Source organism: Dermacentor albipictus, chromosome 1 (genome assembly GCF_038994185.2).
Source record: "Dermacentor albipictus isolate Rhodes 1998 colony chromosome 1, USDA_Dalb.pri_finalv2, whole genome shotgun sequence".
NCBI classification, from domain to species: domain Eukaryota; kingdom Metazoa; phylum Arthropoda; class Arachnida; order Ixodida; family Ixodidae; genus Dermacentor; species Dermacentor albipictus.
In genome coordinates this window covers 156,224,394-156,243,910 of record NC_091821.1, presented here as the reverse complement: position 1 = coordinate 156,243,910, position 19,517 = coordinate 156,224,394, and the positions used below count along the sequence as shown (strand labels likewise).

At 46.9% G+C, this 19,517-nt stretch overlaps 1 protein-coding gene across 1 annotated transcript in view; it reads left to right on the top strand.

Moving 5' to 3' along the window:
* Positions 1-17,363: 17,363 nt before the first annotated feature.
* LOC135916551 (N-acetylated-alpha-linked acidic dipeptidase 2-like) overlaps positions 17,364-19,517 on the top strand; it is a 71,714-nt gene continuing 69,560 nt past the window's right edge. The window contains exon 1 of the mRNA XM_065449971.1: positions 17,364-17,498. Within this exon, the coding sequence (XP_065306043.1) occupies positions 17,465-17,498 (34 nt within the window). The 5' untranslated portion in view covers positions 17,364-17,464. The remainder of the gene's footprint in view (positions 17,499-19,517) is intronic.

Genomic DNA, 19,517 nt, shown 5'->3' with positions numbered 1-19,517 from the left:
TTCAATCCCATCGCTCGTGATCCGTTGTCAAGATTGGAGTCGGGCATGAATTAGAAGGTAGCTGGCCCATGCCGTCGTCCAATTTATCCACAATGAGGACGTTGATGAAGGGAAGGACTGCTTCTCATCGAGAACGAGGAATATGGGTTTATTTACCCTATTTATATCAGTCTACCATGACTGTTTTGACTGTTTGAGAAAGTACATCATTCTAACATGACTGCTTGAGAGAGAGTCTCCTGAGCAGCCGCACAACAGCAGTTTATAAACACTCGGTCCTCCCCCGATACCCAGGTGACGGAAACGGCCGTCCAAGCACCATAGGTGAGTTGACCAGGCACCGTAGGGGAGACGACCCGGCACCGTAGGGGCATTTATTCCCCGAACTGCAGCGCGCCCGCCGGCCGCCCATTGTCTGGCGTCTTGGTCGGCGCGTGGGAAGGAGTGTCAGTAGACGTTCCCGCGGCTCAGTAACAATAGTCGGTCCACCGAGCCCGTTTAGTCATAATGGCGACTTCGTCAAACTCGGCTCCAGTGACGGAGAGTCGAAGACGCACATATTGTTCACACACAGTCGACTTAGTCACGCCGTGGCTAGAGGTGTGCGGCAACGCTCCAGGAAAGTTGCCGCCACAGTCGCAACTGGCCGGCAAAACTTGCACTGCAGCTGGCCGTTCTTAACACCGGCGACAACTGCTCTTGCGCAATGTATTGGAACAAAGGACAGCGTCATTGAGATTTTTCCCTAGCCATTGCATATGTACAAAAATGTGAACAAAGTTCTGGAATGACAAAGTTGCATATGTCAGCATATGGCATATGGCATATAAAGCATATGTCGCCTTGAAGAAGACAAGTCCATTTTTTCGAAACGTTGGCTCCTGCATTCACCTTGTTCACGTTTTGCTCAAAGTTGCGTTAAAATATTTGTCCTCAACTTGTTCATTTCATGGCCTTTACATTTGTCATATCAGCAGCATGCACTGCTTTGCTGGTTTCGAACTGATATATGTCACAAGTTCGTGTGATATTTTTTTTTACTTATTAAATCGACAAAGTAACATGGAAGCATTGATCTCAGTTATTTCGGGCGCAATTTCTAGGACATACTAGTATATTCTTTTATTTTAAAAAATACATATTTTACTTGTCTTGGCAGTGCCTGGCGTTCAAGAATTTGTTTGCAGCATCTTTGGCAATGGCAATGCAACTATATATTCTTGTATTTGATCCCTCGAGATATTCTATGAGGAGGAGGTCGAACTCCAACGTTGTGGAGTTCGGCCTCCCGCAACCTTCGCATTTCGCGTGCGATGCTCTACCAGTTGAGCTACCGCGGCGTCGTTTCCCCATCTACTTCCTTCGGTATTTATGGTGGAGCATCGCACGCGAAATGCGAAGGTTGTGGGTTCGGTTCCCACCTGCGGCAAGTTGTTTTTTCATCCACTTTAATTCCCAATAATTTATCGTTTCTTTATTTCATTTATTAGGCACAAGTAATTTCCCGTATGTTGTCCTTGGTGTCATTTGTTGGCTTCCTATGATATGACTAATAAAAATCGGGCCCCTCGGTTAACCCCCTTCCTTCTCGTTCATATATATATATATATATATATATATATATATATATATATATATATATATATATATACCGTATTTTCGCGATTCTAAGCACACCCCCTCTATTTTCGCGAAAGAATTGGGAAAAAAGTTTGCATGCGAATCTGAGCACCCCCCCTATTTGTTAGGAAGCGCGCGTGGCCAAGGCCGCAGGGCGCTTGCTCACTCTGTCATCTAGCCGGAGCCGTCGGAGTCCCGAGGTGGCACGGCGTCCGTGGCGCGAGTACGCCGTACAGCCTGACTGTATACGGATGTATGGCAAAAGCTACAGAAAGCGTCCCCATCAACCATCGCAAGAGGATTACGGATGCTTGGAAGTGGGTCCAAGTGGACGTTGTGGTCAAATCATTTAGGAACTGCTCGATCACAAACCGGTTACTTTGACGGAACGGAAGACGACCTGCTGTGGGATACCGAGAGCGGCGGTTCAAGCGGTGCGACGAACTCGAGTGGCAGTGATAGTAACTGAGCATCCGACACAAGCGGTGGGTTCACTGTGTGCACCGAGTTTTCTTTTGAATGTTTGCAAAATAAATTGTTATTTCTCGCACCCGTGTCGTCGTGATGTCGCAGCGAAAAGAGGGAGGGGGGGGGGTCATTTTAGATTTTTTGAATCTAAGCACTCCCCCACACTTTGGGCATCGCGATCGTGAAAAAAAGGGGGTGCTTAGAATCGAGTAAATACGATATATATATATATATATATATATATATATATATATATATATATATATATATATATATATATATATATATATATATAGGTAGCCAACAAACAAAGACATGGGAAATTACTTGTACTTACTAATTGAAGTGAGCCCGTCCCCGTACTAGTTGGTACGAGGACGGAGTTTCGGCGACCTTCAACAGCGACTGCTTGGAGCTCGAGCCAGATTGACCATCGGAGAGGGTTCGGTAGGGAAGACGAGATGATGTAAAAACACATAAGAGAAGTTTAATACATCGTTACGAGTGAGCGGTGCGCTCCAAGACAAAAAGTACAAAAACTTATAGCGTGCGTGCTCCTTCACGCATGGGTGGAGATTATCTACCTGTGGCGTCTTGTTGGCCTACTTATACCCTCCATCATCCGGGCAACCTCATTCTTTCTTGTTCCCTGGTAGAGGACCTTGTCAGCACACTGGTCAGCCCACACAGGGGAATACGGAGAAAAACCGCGCCCTTGTGTAAAGAGGTTGAACATAGGTCACGTCGTGTCAACACACTGGTCAGTCCACACAGAGGAATTCGGAGAGAAACCACTCCCTGGCGCAGAGGTGATGAGCGTAGGTCACGACGGGTGAGAACACTGGTCAGCGCACACTGCGGAATTCGGAGAAAAACCACTGCTCGGCGTAGATGGGGTGAACGTAGGACAAAGGAGAGCAGGATTTGCGCCGGTGCGTAATCCCGTCGCACACACCCGGTGGACAAATCTTTTCATGTTGACGAGCGGGACGATTATGCACGTAGTGTCTCAGGCGCTTGGCACACATTCCATTCATCGCTGCACACAGTAAACTGTAACAGACTTCCCCGCCGCCGAAGGAGATCCCCATTGGACGACATCCGCTGGCCAGAGGGATGACGCAGCTCGGTGCTTGTAGTCATCGTCGGTTGTCGCACCGCTCTGTTGATCACGAAACACTGTGCGCGTTTTTCCCACGTCGCTCAACTTCTCGGTCCGAGTCTAGATGCCTCAGAATGGTCTGCAACAGTTTCTCGTTCATAGCACGCGTCGTCATAACTACACAGAGACTCAGCCGCTCAGTCAACAAGCGCGAGACAAATTCTCGCTGAGTTCCACCAGGCTTCTTTCCCACTCAAAAATGACAGTTTTACAGAACTTGCAGCAGCACTAAGTACACTCACAAACTTGTTATGTGCTTCGCAATACATGACTCAACCCCCATCTGCGTAAACTGAAATAAGACCCTTCCAATCCTACGTCAGGAAAAAAAAACACGAGTTTCGGTGAAACGTTTGAGGCTTGTTCTCGATCTAGGGGCTTCGATTTAAGCCATCGGCATTGCCACTGAGAGTCCCCTTTTTATAGCGCATCTCGAAAGAATGTTGCCGCAAAGCGAGGATACAACGCAGGAGACGGCCATTTTTAAAAGACGTTGCAGACGTTGTATGCAACCATTAGAGAGGAGAATGATCCGTTTCAATGACGATTCTCGAGCCGCAAGATAGCAAGACAATTTTTGAACAGCCCATACGAGACATGCGCACTCTTTCTCGGTAACGCTGTTCGCCCATGCCTCGCTCGTTCACTGGCATCGCATTGAACCACAAAACCCTTCGTAAAGTCCGGCGATCATAGCACGGGTGACGTCAGAAAATAGGACCGACACGTGACGCATCAACGACTGCTAATGCCACCGTTACGCCTGGATCCCGTCCGGCACCACAGGTCAACCAAGCTGTTTGGACAGCAGTTTTAGATCAACTTGCTCAACTAACGTTGCTCATTCAGAATTGCCTGCATCATGGCTAATTCTCTGCAGCAGCTGTCACAGGATGGAATTCTACAGCGGAATTGTCGGGGCCTAAACTCCAAGTTAGGGGAAATTAAAACCAAGCTTCAATACAATAAGCTACATGTGTGGGCACTGCTTATTCAAGAGCATAATAAGCTATGCTCCCTATCCAATTTTAATGGGTACCATAACCCATCTATTAGAGATAGACGTGCTACAACAATGGCTTCAGCTCCGGCAAAAGCTGCAGTTTATATATCATTGCATATTGCTCACACAGTGATTGACCTGGAGCCATGGTGTAGTGGTAATCAAGAAGTTGTGGGAGTCCTGACACGACCAGTGAAGACTCCTGTCATTCTAGTGTCATTCTACGCCAGACCGCAGCGCACACGTTTGAACTTGGGGTGGATAGCCCATCTCCGGTCTTCGTACCCGGGAATTCCTATTCTCGTGGGTGGAGACTTCAATGCCCCACATACAGAATGGGGGTACAAGTACAACTCCCGAAGAGGATACCAAGTTAAAAACATCATGAGCGATGCCACTTTTACACTGCTGAACCATCATGCTGTGGCTACCTGTGCTGTACCCGCAGTATCTAGAACAAACGCTCCAGACCTCACGTGGTGGTTGGGTCCTGGAATGCCGCAGTGGCGGGTGGAACCAGATACATGGGGCAGTGATCATATGCCAATAATGATTGGTTTGCACAGAACGTGCATAAAGAAAATTCGACGACGAGTAACAGTCACGCATTGGGATAAGTTTCGGGAATCATCGATTGATAAAGTACCCTCAGAGCCCTCAGAAATTCTTCCTGCTTTGAAAGAACTGCTACGGAGGAACACCACTGTAACCACAGTTGACGAGGAACAACCTCAACCGGACCTCACCCTTTTGCAACTTTGGGCAAAGCGACGTCAGGCAGAATTGTATGCGTCGAGGAATCCCGATGCACCAGGTAGCCGTGCACGTGCTAACCATATAGCGGCGAAGGAGCGTCAGCACGAAAAGCAACTTTCTCGACGACGATGGTATGAGTGGTGCGAGAATCTAGGATCGGGCATTGGAAACAGAGCACTTTGGCGTACGTTCCGGTCAATGGAACGCGGTCATAAGCAACCTGACCCTGCAGCGAGCGTGAGGTTAGCGATGCAGAGTTCGCCGCATCAATTTGCAGAACACGCTGCTAGAGCGTTTTTCCCGAAATACGATCAAGCGCCACCTATAAACTGCCCCGAAATTGATGAGTCTGACACAACCTCCAAATCCGATATATCCATCCCTTTCAGCATGGCCGAACTAATAGCGGCGATTGAAACTTCGAAGCAACGAACAACACCTGGTCCCGATGGAATTCGATCCTTATGAGGTTTTCAAGAACATGGAAGGAGCAGCTCTCGACGCACTTCTTCAGGCTATTAATAAAGTATGGGAAACTGGAAACGTTCCACCTGATTGGAAGCATTCAATTGTTGTCGCGATTCCGAAACCAGGAAAGTCTCCAAATAGCCTGCAGTCTGTACGCCCAATTTCACTAACCTCAACTGTCTGCAAACTCGCTGAAAAGATGCTGGCCACACGAGTTTCCTGGTGGCTTGAACGGCACGATAAATATCATCCTGCTCAAATTGGATTCCGTTCTTACTTGGGAACTGAAGACGGACTTTCTATGCTATCAGACGATATTTTACAGGTTTCTCCACACAGTCACGCTGTGCGCATGGTAGTAGCAACAGACATAACGAAAGCTTATGACAATATAGACCATGAAATCATTATAGCCAACCTCATCGACCTGGGACTTCCACCGCGGGTGATAAGATTCATCTACTCGTTCCTTCAGAATCGCACATTTGCGATTAGAGTAGATGGAAGGCAAGAAGGATACTCACATCGAACAGAGGAGTCCCACAAGGTTCGGTTCTGGCTCCTCTTCTCTTCAACGTTGCCCTAATACCTCTAGCCTGGCAACTACATCGGATTCCAGATGTGAGGTTCTTAACCTATGCGGATGACGTCACTTTGTGGTCCGTGCATAAAGATATATCTAGACAAACTCAACAGCTTCAAGAAGCCCTTGATGTGCTGAACAACTACGCTCGGAAAGCAGGATTGGACATTTCCGCCCAAAAATCAAGCTATGTTGTGGTGGCCAACAAGAAAGGACGCACAAGAATCACGCAGCACCCCTTTACATTTAGACTCGGCGCAGTGACAATCCCTGAGGCTTCTGAGGTCCGCATATTGGGTCTCGATATTCACCAATCCGGCAGTGGTGCACACTGGCTCCGTAAAACCAGACAGAGTTCGACAAAAACACTTCACCTTATTCGTCGCATTGCAGCAAAAGCAGCTGGAGCTCGTACTGACGTAGTTCGACGGTTGGTGCGTGCAGTCTTGCAACCACGAATTTTATATCAAGCACAATTTCAACGGCTGACTTTGGCACAGCTGGCACAGTTGGAGACGATTAATCGCGATGCTATGCGCACAATCACAGCACTGCCCCGCATCACTCCGATACCAACCTTACAGGAACATGCCCAGCTCAACACAATTGCAGAGCTAATTTTGCAACGTGAAAAAGCACGTGAAATAAAAAGGCAACTTATTCCGGCTGTCGCTGCGTTGCATGCTCATTTTCACCGCGGCTCTCGGATTGACAATCAGCCCTATCCAATGCCTCCCTGGGAGTTCACCAGCATCACAACTAATAAGCCAACGAAGTTACGACGCAGCGATACAACAGGTACTATTGACGAACACAACATCGTCGATGCATCATGCGTTAACACCTGCAAAGTCTATACGGATGCTGCCATTCTCCCAGACGGCGGAAGGACATCATTCCTGAGTACTACGCATATTCATCAGTGGCCACCAGCGCTATTTATCTACGGAAGCCAGCGCTCTAGTAATGGAACTTCAAGCCATCCACGACGCTGTGCAAGATGCAACATCTAAGCTGCCTACCATCAAGCAACTAGATATCTTCACGGATTCTTTAGCGGCTATTCAGGAACTCAAGAAGGTTGATAAGGCGATGGAAATCTGCGAGAGAATACACACTATGAATAGTAAGACAGCTACTTGCGTCAAGGTACACTGGATTCAAGGCCATTCAGCGAACCCTCACAACACTGCTGCTGACCAGCAGGCACACTGCCCTCCTAATCCTGATCCTCCACCTATTCCCCTCCCACCCCAACCCCGTAACTCGCTGCGAGCCCGTAAAAATGTTCTCCGGCAGGACACACGCGCTCTAATCCCACCGTGTGTCTGCTCCCTCCCCCTTCACCTTACTAGGGCGGAGGAAGTTGTGCTTAGGAGGCTTCGGGCCGGGGTGGCCCTTACACCGGCTGTTGTCTCAAGGTGGAACTGGTCGCATTTACCCCTGGGTGCTACGTGTCCATACTGCTCCGTTCCTGTGGTGGAATCAGATGCATACCACCTAATATAAACATGTACGGGTTTACAATCGGAACGCTCGCGTCTCCTACTGCAAGCCGGCCTCCGCTACAGTGTGACAACCAGCTATGACCGCTGGATACATGACAACAGATTCCACAAAACACTGCTTAAATTCATACACAACACAGGCCTCACAGCACACATATAACACACATATACGCTCCAAGAATTATGCCTTAAGGGCAAGCCTTCATCGCAATAAAAAAAAAGGTGACTCCAGCGTGCTCTTCGGGGCGTTGAAAGAGGATTCCGTTTTTTCGTCCCAGAGGACACTCTGTAGCTCAGTTTTTTGAAGAGCATCACTTAGAGCTCTAGCTAGTTCAGAATACCCAGGGATGTGCCGATGATAGTATATCCGGCGACCCTTATAAGAAAGATCGGATATCGGTTTTTGTGCGATGCTTGGGGAAATTTCGTATCGCAGCCACCTTTATCTCAGAGGGACGGCGACGGCGCTGTCCCTCTGATTACGTTAGCGAGATAGACCATTTCCGCTTGCTCCATTTGGCATTTTGGTGCCTTGACCGTTAAACCTCCTTCACGCAAGCGGCCCAACACTGCCATCAGATGTTGCATGTAAGCCGACCAGGATGCAGAATATATCGCGACATCATCTAAGTGAGGCAAGGTGAACTCTTCCTGTCCTCGCAACACTTTGTCCATATGCTTAAAATACAGTACTGCGCATTTCTCAAACCGAAGTGTAGGACCTTAGGGCGGAACGTTCCCAACGGAGATATGAAGGCGGAATACCTGCAAGCCCGCTCCTTGAGCGGAACCTGCCAGTAGCTTCGAATTATATCCAGGGTAGAAATGAATCGGGCGCTACTAACTTTCTCGATGCGCTCTTCGATGTTTGGTATAGGATAAATCTGTTTTTTATAGTGATCGCGTTTAGCCTGCGGTAATCTACGCAAGGACGCGGATCCTTGCCCGGCACCTCAACTAAGCTCAAAGACGAGGTGTAATCGCTCTCGCAACGCTAGATCACACCTAGAGTCATCATTTTTTCCACCTCCGCATCCACAACCTGACGTTGGCGCGTTCACACTCGATAAGCCTTTGAAAGTGCTGGCTCCTAAGAAGTGAGCTCGATGTCGTGTGTATAAGAACCGCTGTCCTTCCTGGTCTATCTAAAGATAAGTCCTGAAACACTTGCAGAATTTAAAAATTATGGGGTTTTACGTGCCAAAACCACTTTCTGATTATGATCGAGGCACGCCGTAGTGGAGGACTCCGGAAATTTTAACCACCTGGGGATCTTTAATGTTCACCTAAATCTAAGTACACGGGTGTTTCCGCATTTCGCCTCCATCGGAATGCGGCCGCCATGGTTGGGATTTGATCCCGCGACCTCGTGCTCAGCAGCCCAACACCATAGTTGCAGAATTTCCTGCAACTCCGTCATTTGTTCATGCTGCAGCTGTGCTAGAGACTACTTCCCTATATTAGTTGGTCCCTAGCCTTTCCGTTAGTGACTGAAACGAGCCCTGGAAGCTCTACAGGAATCTCTACAGGAACGTTTACCATCATGCATATAACTGCTTCCCGTTCCCTGTAAGGCTTGAGCAGATTACAGAGATAGACCTGCTGTATCTTCGGCTTTCCAGACAGGCTTATAACGTAGTTCGTGTCATCATCGGAACCACGTTTTCGGGACCTTGCCACTGCATCTCGAGCTTGTTTTTCTGCGATGGTCGCCGAATTATTATAGTGCCCACTTCAATTTGACAGGTCCGGGGTGTCCGTTCGTAATACACCTTGGGCCGATGCTGGGCTTTAGCTATGCCGCTTCTGACACCTTTTGCGCCTTCCTCAAGCGTTCTAGTAGCTTAAGTACGTACTCGACCCCAACTGGGTCTTCCCCGCGTCCTTCCCATGATTCGCGGAGCATACGCAGCTAGCGGCCGTAAGAGCTCTGCTGGCGAAAAACCGGTTGCTTCTTGCAGCACAGTCCTGAACGCAAACATGGTAACATGATCTTGGCTTGTAGCAACTCGTACATCCATGGACCGTACCAACTCGCCCAACTTTCTATCCTTTTGCAAACATGGTAGCAGGCAAGCACAGCTTCCAGTCTGTCTTCCCGTCGAAGCATATAATGCCCTTAACGTGTGCTTAATAGAGTGTAGCTGCTCTACAGAATTGGACTGCGGATGTTACACTGAGCTATGAATGAGCCTTACCCGACATCGTTATAGAAAGGTCGTGGTTAGGGCACTAGTAAACACGGTGCCTTCGTCGGACTGTAATTCGGCGGGAAAACCAACACGCGCGACTATCGAGAGGAGCGCATTAACTATTACCACCGAACTAACCAAGGTTGACGACTGGGCGTGTTGGTATAGCATATTGGAGGTTGGAATGCGCAACATTTTGACGAGACACACAGAAGAGACACACACCACAGAGCGCTACTTGCAACTATCGTTTTATTCCCTTGTCAGTGGAATAAATACAGGAAGATACTCAGGGGGGAGGGCGGTAGCGACAAAAAACAAACAAAAAGAAAAATAGTTTTGACAAATATTGCCATCTACCAATGCCAAGCCGGCTTTGTCATGTGATCGTTTTTGCTGCACTCGACATCACAAAAAAAACCCCGGATACGAAATTTACGAAAAAACGAAAAACGAATTATACGAAAAAATAATATTGTGAGCAAAGATGGCAGCCAAATAACGCGGGAGATAATCGAAGCTGCTGAGATTGCGCTTTTGGGTAGTACGTGCGTGAGCACGCCTTCAGTATCCCTTAGTGCAAAGGAATTAGATTTCCTCAAGCGCTAATCGGAAATTTCGTATCCGGGTTTTTTTTTTTTTTTGTGATGTCGAGTGCAGCAAAAACGATCACATGACAAAGCCGGCTTGGCATTGGTAGATGGCAATATTTGTCAAAACTATTTTTCTTTTTGTTTGTTTTTTGTCGCTACCGCCCTCCCCCCTGAGTATCTTCCTGTATTTATTCCACTGACAAGGGAATAAAACGATAGTTGCAAGTAGCGCTCTGTGGTGTGTGTCTCTTATGTGTGTCTCGTCAAAATGTTGCGCATTCCAACCTCCAATACATCGAACTAAGTTCTTTAAGTGGGACCGCTTCGGGGAAATTAGTAGCGGGGCAAATCGCTGTGAAAATATGACGGTATATTGAGGCTGTTGCTGGAAGTGGGTCTACTGTGTCTACCAGGAGACGGCGAAAGGGCTCAGTGATGACTGGCAGTAGCTTCATCGACGCTTTTGCCTTTTCACCCGGCTTCCCCACTCGCTGAAATGTGTCGCAAGTACTTACAAATTGCTGTGCGTCGCGGAAACAACCTAACCAATAATACTCCTGTAGTAGTCAATCCTTAGTTTCCTTGACATGGAGTCGACGATTGTGATTTGCTGCCGGACAGACTTCAGATTCCCTAATCGACTCGCCTAGGAAAGACGACGGTATCAAAAAGCGGAGACTGAAACAAAGCTACAAAATAAATTCAAACAATGTTAAAAAAGAAACAGTGCTCAAAAAAGCACGAAAAAAAAAGGCAGCCCTCGAAAGAACAGAAAACAGCTACTAAAGGGTTTATCTTAATAAAAAAATTAGCCAAAAGCACGTAAGGCGTCTCAGTCGCCCACAAAGAAACATCCAAAGGTGCAACAGGTTTAGCCATTTACCCTTTCTGTCTCTTGAACTCCGAAAAGAGGCAAAACAAAGCAGTTTTTTACCTATTTCTACCTTTGTCGCAAGCTTCTTTTATGTATGGATAGGGCGACATCATCAAGGTGATTTAAAGTCACGTTTTACACCAGTTTCGAGGGGTTATTTTACACTGCCACTTATCGCACTCGCTCAAATAGATCACCGTCTGGAGCAGTACTTGCTTCTTTCCAGCACTTGTGCTGTTGCAGCTTTGACCAACGGCGTTGGAATTTCGCGGCAGACTGCTTATTTCTGCCTTTAGGGCGTCCGGTGTGGTAGTTTCGATGCTATGCACGCGATCTTTCATGTAACCCCACAAGAAGAAGTCCAGCGGTGTCACGTCCGGCGACCTTGCACGCCAGGGTAGGTCCGTGCCGGCCAATGCACTGTCCAGGAAAAAGCTTGTCGAGCCACGCTCGAGACTGACTACTATACTATGCGCAGGAGCATCATCATGTTGAAACCAGGTGTTCCGAAGGTCCACTATAGTGGAACGTTGCAACAGACGTCGTTCACGGGCCCTCGAGGATGTCGTTGACGTAGCGTTGCGTCGTTAGTGTGTTGTCAAAAAAGATGGGTCTGATAATGATGGCATCAAAAATACCGCACCACACATTAAGCGACCACTGTATTGGTGTCGTGTTTGTGCCAGCCAGTGGGAATTCCTATCACTCCAGTAGTGCGCATTGTGAAGATTAACTTGTGCGTTTCTGGAGAAATTAGCCTCATCCGTCCAAAGCACGCGAATGAGAAAGCCTGGTTCTTCTTTACATTTCGTGAAAATCCAATTGGCAAAGTCAAGTCTGTTTTCAAAATGTCGGTCTTAAGTTTTTGATGAAGATGTACATGGTACGGGTGCATACGACCTTTCTTTAAACTCCTGCACACTCTTGACCCTGAAGTTCCGGCCTCCGCACTGGCGTAGCGCACACTACCGTAAGGGTTAACAGCAAAGAATGCCAACACGTCTGTTTCCGCTTCTTGAATTACCGTCGCAGTCCTGTGTCGCAGTCATGTGTCGCTCTCTTGTGAAGCTACCCGTCTCGCAAAGGCCTTCGTACGTTCTAAGTATTGTTGAGGGCGTCCTTTACAATGCCACATTCGGAATAGCTTGGCTGTCTTCCTCTTGTCGCCGTGCGCCGCCCCCAGAGCCAGGATCATTTAGCCTTCTGATAATTCGTGAAGGGCATGACTGCCTTCTTGAAGAGCAGGTCACTGGCGTGGTATCGTTGAGATGTGCCGTTATTATCTGCGCACTGACACGTCAAGCGAAAATTATTTACGTACTCGACAACAGCATGTGCTCGCCGTGTAGATCCTCCAAAACGCATTAGACGGACATAGCCTGTCCAAGGTTTGTTTCTATTGCTAAAGGGAACAAAAGGAACATACATCCCGAGCGCGCCTATCTATACAGAACAAGATGAGTGTGCAAAATTAGTCTCAAGTGCGCCGTCACGGCTTCCCGGCTTCGAAATCTCCCCCCTACGGCACCCCTACGCTTGTCAGTGCGTCAGGGGCGTGTTCCCATGATGCCGTGACCATCACATAGCATGAAGCCCTGTATCCAGCTGCCGCCGCTAGTAAAGCCGTGTATCCGTGGCTATTCGCTCGAGCGCCGGAGTAGCGGCGGGCGAGCGCTTATCTATTTCGTATTTTGGATGTTTCCCGTGCTTTTGTTTTTTTCTCGGAAAAACCAACGTGGCAAAGCTGAGCACGAAACAAATGCTTGATTCGCAGGCTATTTGAGGTAGGCTATTTGCCCTACAACATTGTGATTGATATGTTTGCGATTCAAGCAATAATTAAGAAGGTCACTAATAAAAATCAATTAATTAATTAATAATCCATGATGGAAAGATACTGGCTGTAAGTACACGCGACTACGGCTACTATGCAGCAGGTGCGATTTCTCTAGAGAGCTCTTGGTTGTTTTTTTAAATCTTGGTCCAGGTTAACTGGGACACCCGGTATATGAACCGATGGGCTACAGATGAGCGACTGGAAAGAATGCTTACGCACTATCTGGCAAGTCCGAGTAGGGAGTTTCAAATGTAGTTTTCTTTCTGTCCCGAAATTTTTAAAAATTACCACGCGGCGCACAATTCTATTAGCGGCGAGAATTTGGAGTGGCGCCCTCTCGCGAGTGACGTCACGGCCAGGACGGCGCTCGCTGCGGCTCGCTGCGGCTCGCTCGGCTGCCGCGCGCGCTCGTTCCCTTCGTGTATACGCTTGGGGTATGCCCGTACGTATTGAAGGATATGTCGGTTTCTTTCTGCTTCCATGCCTCAATGACGTTCCTTCTTCAAAAGCGTGTGAGTCTAGAAAATTTGCGGCTTCGATATCGCAAGCTATGCGGCGTTGAAGGGCTCTACTTGTTTTGCAATATACATATATGCGCCGTGTCTGTCCATAAATTTTGCGTAAAAAGAATGTCTGCAAATTCAACACGCGAAGTAGTGTATGATGCTTCGCTAAACACTTAACACTCCCTTAGTATTTAGCTATGAGAGACATTGCATTTTACAGGGGAGAAAAATCGTTGTAATTGACGTCAACATGTTATCCGTGTTAGGAAGACACTGCCCAGCGAAGCTGTCATCATGATTCTTATTACTCTGGTGAGTCGTTCTAGTCAAGTATGGCCATTTACTAATGCGTAAAAGAAAGAGATAGGCGCGCAATAATGCGCGCATATCTCTTTCTTTTACGCATTATTAAATGACCATACTTGACTATGTCTTATGAAAAAGTTTGCTGCTATTTTCACCCATCTTTGAAACAGGCCTCCAAAAAACGAATTGCTCATGACTGCTAACACGACGGCGCGTCATGTAGAGTATTTACATAGTTAATTCACAAATACCATAGTAGCAATCACTTGAGAGAAACGTATCGTGGTTAAGATCGAGAGCCAGTCAATTGCAAGCGATGAAATGCTTCATGGTGGCCCTCAGTAGCCTTTATCGACAGTATGGCGCACCCCTCACACAACGGTAGCACCCGACTGTCGGTATGGCGAGGCACCCATTGTTCGCGAAACCCATCAGTTCACTACAACTTCGAATTGAAACCATAAAGCAGTTTTTACAGCGCCAATTTGAATGCCTAAAGTATTCTCGAGGTACCACAGCGCAGCTTAGATTGCATCGAAAAGTAAAATTCAAGCACCTTCTGCCTCACCGTGTCTCGGTCCAGCGTTCTTTAATTGTACAAACGGAGAACTATTTGCTTCGTCGGTACATAAAAGAGAACCTCGCAAACCTTCATAAAAACAACACCACAAGCCTTACATATTTCACTTGATTTTTGACCCTCCACCGGGGAATTATGATATATTCAATATGTCCCATACTACGCATGATTGACGCTTCGACTTCTGTCTGGCTGCAACCATACGGTCCAAAAGGCATCTCACTAAAACATTTGGGCCGAGCAGCCTGTGTCAGTTCGCCAAACAGATTCGTCATGTATATTCCTCAAGCAAGAAACACCAGTAAATTTCTCAAGTGATCGAGTTGAACGCAAAAGGGAATATATATTGGTACATTCCTTTTCGTACTCTGCAAATAGCTGTAAGCTTTCTTTAGCTTTACTTCAAATTACCGCCACTTAAAATAAACACGTGAAGAACCGCCTAATTTTGAGAAGCAGATAAAGAAGCAAGTGGTGCTTGTAGAATATAAACTGCAGTGTTAAGTCCTCGTGTTACTGCCGAGCGTTTCTCTGAAGACATGTAAAAATTCGATATTATACCATGAACCACTCGTCGTAAGCAAACCTGTTTTAGCGGATTAAAATCAAAGTAACTGTTGTAGAAGTCATATATAGCCAGCGTTTGTGACATACTTGTTGCACCATAGCAGGCATGTTATCATAACTGGATTCTTATATGCTACATTTTTCCGGTTGTCGATCCGCGCATGAAAAACCTGCAATGGGCTGGTCTGCGCTCCTTCGGCCGGCACTTTAGCGTTGTCTTTGACAGCTGCATTGTCGTCTAAGAAATGAGCTTTTTCAATACATTTTCACGAATGAAGACGTCGTAAAAATATATTTGAAACGACCGCCGCAAGTATACAAGCAGAAAGAACGACGGCGAACATACAATAACACCGCAGAAAGCGCCCGGACACCGCCCGAACTGTAGCAGACGACAGGCGCGAGTCCGTGCCCTGACGTCACGCGAGCGGCGCTCACAGCGCCCCTGTAGTTCGTTCTCGGGGCTAATACTTCTTGACCTCGTTTACTCAAAGAGGCGGACATTACTAGGACGACAAATTGAAATCCATAATTAAATAATTAACAAAACTGTACCAGTTAACCTTAACCAATCACTTTAGAGCACATTTTGCAATTTACGAATTGGTGATCCGGGGAGTTCGCATGGCGCATCTACTGGAAGTAATTCTGAGGCTGGTGCCAGTCCTGCAACTGCACAGGGGGTTATGCGGGGCGCCTTAGTGGAGGACTCCGGATCAACTTTGACCACCTGCGGCTCTGTCAACGTATGCACCCAATGCACGTTTTTGCACTCCGCCCCCATCGAAATGCGGATGTCGTGGCCTAGAATCGAATGAGCGACGTTGCGTTCAGCAGGTCAACGCCATAGCCACTGAGTCACCGGGCGGCCACTGGTACTAGTTTTTACACGTGTTGCTAAATTTTTGCAAAGTGTTATTAAATAGTGGCTATCAAAACTGATGCCAGTTTTAAAATTCGTTCGAAATTGACGCGCTTTGAGAATTTGCCGACTTCAGTTCGTCAATCGCAGTGTATGCTCTAAAGCGACCATAGTTAACACCTCAATTACAGGGAAACTTAATCACTGTCTAATAGCTACTTTTATTTCTCATGCCTCCTTGCGTAAAATCTAACTCAATCAGGCAGTAAAACTGCGCTATCTGCATATATATATATATATATATATATATATATATATATATATATATATATATATATATATATATATATATTGTCATATCATAAGAAGCCAACAAACATTGACACCAAGGACAACATAGGGAAAATTACTTGTGCTTAGTAAATGAAATAAAGAAACGAAGAATTAATGGAAATTAAAGTGAATGAAAAAACAACTTGCCGCAGGTGGGGACCGAACCCACAACCTTCGCATTTCGCGTGCGATGCTCTACCAGTTGAGCTACCGCGGCGCTGTTTTCCCATCCACTTTCTTGGGTATTTATCTGTCCTAGTAGAACCCTGGGAGTGTTAGCCAGCGCCACCACACACAGACCTTGGCGGCGGACGTGGAACGTCCTTTTTGCCGCAGGCGTCACGAGAACGTGATCTTTTTAGGTGAAAGCAACTGGTCAATAAACCCATATATGCTACCTGAAGGCATCAATGTAGCCGGATTCGAGACCCTCGTTATGTAATAAACGAGAAGAAAGGGGGTTAACCGAGGGTCCCGATTTTATTAGTCATATCATAAGAAGCCAACAAACATTGACACCAAGGACAACATAGGGAAAATTACTTGTGCTTAATAAATGAAATAAAGAAACGAAGAATTAATGGAAATTAAAGTGAATGAAAAAACAACTTGCCGCAGGTGGGAACCGAACCCACAACATTCGCATTTCGCGATATATATATATATATATATATATATATATATATATATATTACATAATAACAATATGTATTATATAAAAAAGAACGCGTGAGGTTTTTCACAGCCGCAGCCCGGCCACGCCAGAGTCCTTGATGTTTTCCAACGTATGTGTGACCAGGTGGCCGTTGCTGGATGAAGCTCGCCGCGTTCATGTATGAGAGGCCGAGCGCAACCCTTCTTTGGTTGAAAGTGCTGGCAGCAGCCAAACCAAAACCTACGCCCAAATCACCGGTGACAGCAGCGGAACCATCGGTCATCACAGATGCACATCAATATTAGACCGCGGAGCTTAAAATACAGGGCTAAAAGGCCAGTGATAGAACGCCGCTGTGGATGCCCTCGGGCAAATTCAGAACTAAAGAGGGGATATATTAAACCGAATAATGAGAACCGGAGAAACAGTATTAACCTAAATGTTTGGTTGAGTCAGCTTGACCGCATTAGTCGGTGTACGGAAGAAGAGAAAAAATCGCCTAGTTGGGCGAGCCGCTGAGGGAGGAAGAAGAAAAGCGGCTCAGCCATCGTTCTTGGAGCGGTGGCCTTTCCGCGAGCGGTCACAACCAGGATGTACCGCACGCCTGTACCCGTCGGCGGTTATGGTGAGTGCTTCCACTCGAGCCGGGTGCCTTCGGATGGAAGAATCTCATCGCTTTCTCGCTCGTTTCACCCGCGCCCGTGGCAAGAGCAATCGGTCGGCCAGATGGCATCACCATGGCTGCCGTTGTCGAGCACTTGCATGTTCATATATGCTTGGTCGGAATTCTGTTCGGGCAGTGGGTAAAATGCATTAAGGCGATGAGTACGCTATGTTCGCGCTCTCGAAGACAGTTTACGGGTCATGTTTGCGTAAAAAAAAAGTGAAAAAAAAAACTAGATGTATTCGCAGCCAAGGCGCTTCAGTGTTCGAATAGTATAGTAGAGTGCCCTGCAGCAATTATGTGTGGTGCAGGCGACAGTAATATATCCTCTTTCTTGCGGCCTCCACGACTCGAAGGTTGTGCGTGTTGTCGTACAACGTCTGCTCAATGGCAGACAGTGCGCGCTGTGCAGCGCCTAATGCGAGCCGTCTGGGACGGCTCCAGCCGGCTACTGCGCCAACAGCCGCCGGTTTCAGTTTGGATCCGCCGCAACGTCACTTCACAAGTTCGACTCCTACGTGACCTATAACTCGCCGAGCAGCACTCAGCTGCGCCGGAGCTCCACACTCAAAGGATGGTCACACGGTTGCTTGGCTCAAGCAGATAGCATGTCGATTGTTCGTGAGCGAATGCCCGAACCATTCGTTTATCCCTCTGTTTCCTATCTACGTGTTGTGCATAGCGCAAGAACAAAAAAAAAAGACGTATCAACAGCCACCAACTATAGTCCCTCTCGTCGCCCTTTTGAGAGTCTGGCTCACTCCAATGCTTAAAGAAATGCCGCATTGTAGCGTTCGCGATTCAAGAAACACTGTCACACGTATCGTTTGAAAACAAATGACTATATAGGGTCATCTGCCGAAAAAGGGGTGACGTGCCTCAAGCATTTTAGTTCACGAAGTCTTCCCAGTACGCAAAGTACATTGATGCTGTTAAAAGTCGGACGCTATTAAGTTCCCGCTGAGCGCGCTTTATGATACCAAGCTGTTTGTGCGTTTACTTGCAGAGCCGTTGAACCTGAAATACAGGCAGTCAGGACTACTAGTTCAGTGAAGATTTATAGATTCATGTATTTGCATTTCAGAGCATTCTAGTGACAGCATTTATTTATTTATTTATTTATTTATTTATTTATTTATTTATTTATTTATTTATTTATTTTTCTAAATATACCTTACAGGCCTCAAAGTGAGGCATTGAGTAAGGGTGGAGTACATGGAAAATACATAAAATACATGACATCTAAAAACCGTATCAGTTTACAAACTGCAACCGCAAGTGCAACCGAGATGAAATGCCTATAAAAACGACAGGTTGGGTAGAGTACGGAACCGAGTTCACAAACATATTTGCTCATAAGAACTGTCGTTACTTAAGGCGCCTTAGCTAACATGTTCGCTATCACTATTTGCCACCGCATGACGTTGCGCACTGCTGTGCTTTATGACTATGAACCTTGAATATTCTGCAAAATGCAAGAACGTGCATTTCTTTGAAACGGCGACACAGAAAGACGCGAACACGAAATGACACTAAAAACACAAGCACCGACTCTCTACTCACGTTTATTCGCAGGAAAATATGTACCCCACACGTGGTTAAACAAGTTAAAATACAAGAAGGGAAGAAATGAATCCTTACTAACTCGCCCGACTATCAGTTCTACTTACAAGAAAGCCAGTTATGTACTAATTGCGTGCTCAATCAGCACAAGGTGAACATACTGCTGTTCTAGCAGGCGCTCGATCGTCACGCGCAAGACCTGTGTGAAAAGCATCCGACTCTGTTTATTTTAAAGAAAACTGCAGAGTGCAGGTTGGCCGCACTGTGCGACATGGAGAGGAAGGCACGGTGCAAGAAAGCTTGTGATGTGTTCAGCCTCTAGGTGGCGTGACCTTCGCTTGCATCTGTTGTGCAGGCCGGAGCAGTTGTGTTGAGTGGTTGAGTGCTGTCGTCTCATATCGACGCGATTTTAAGCGA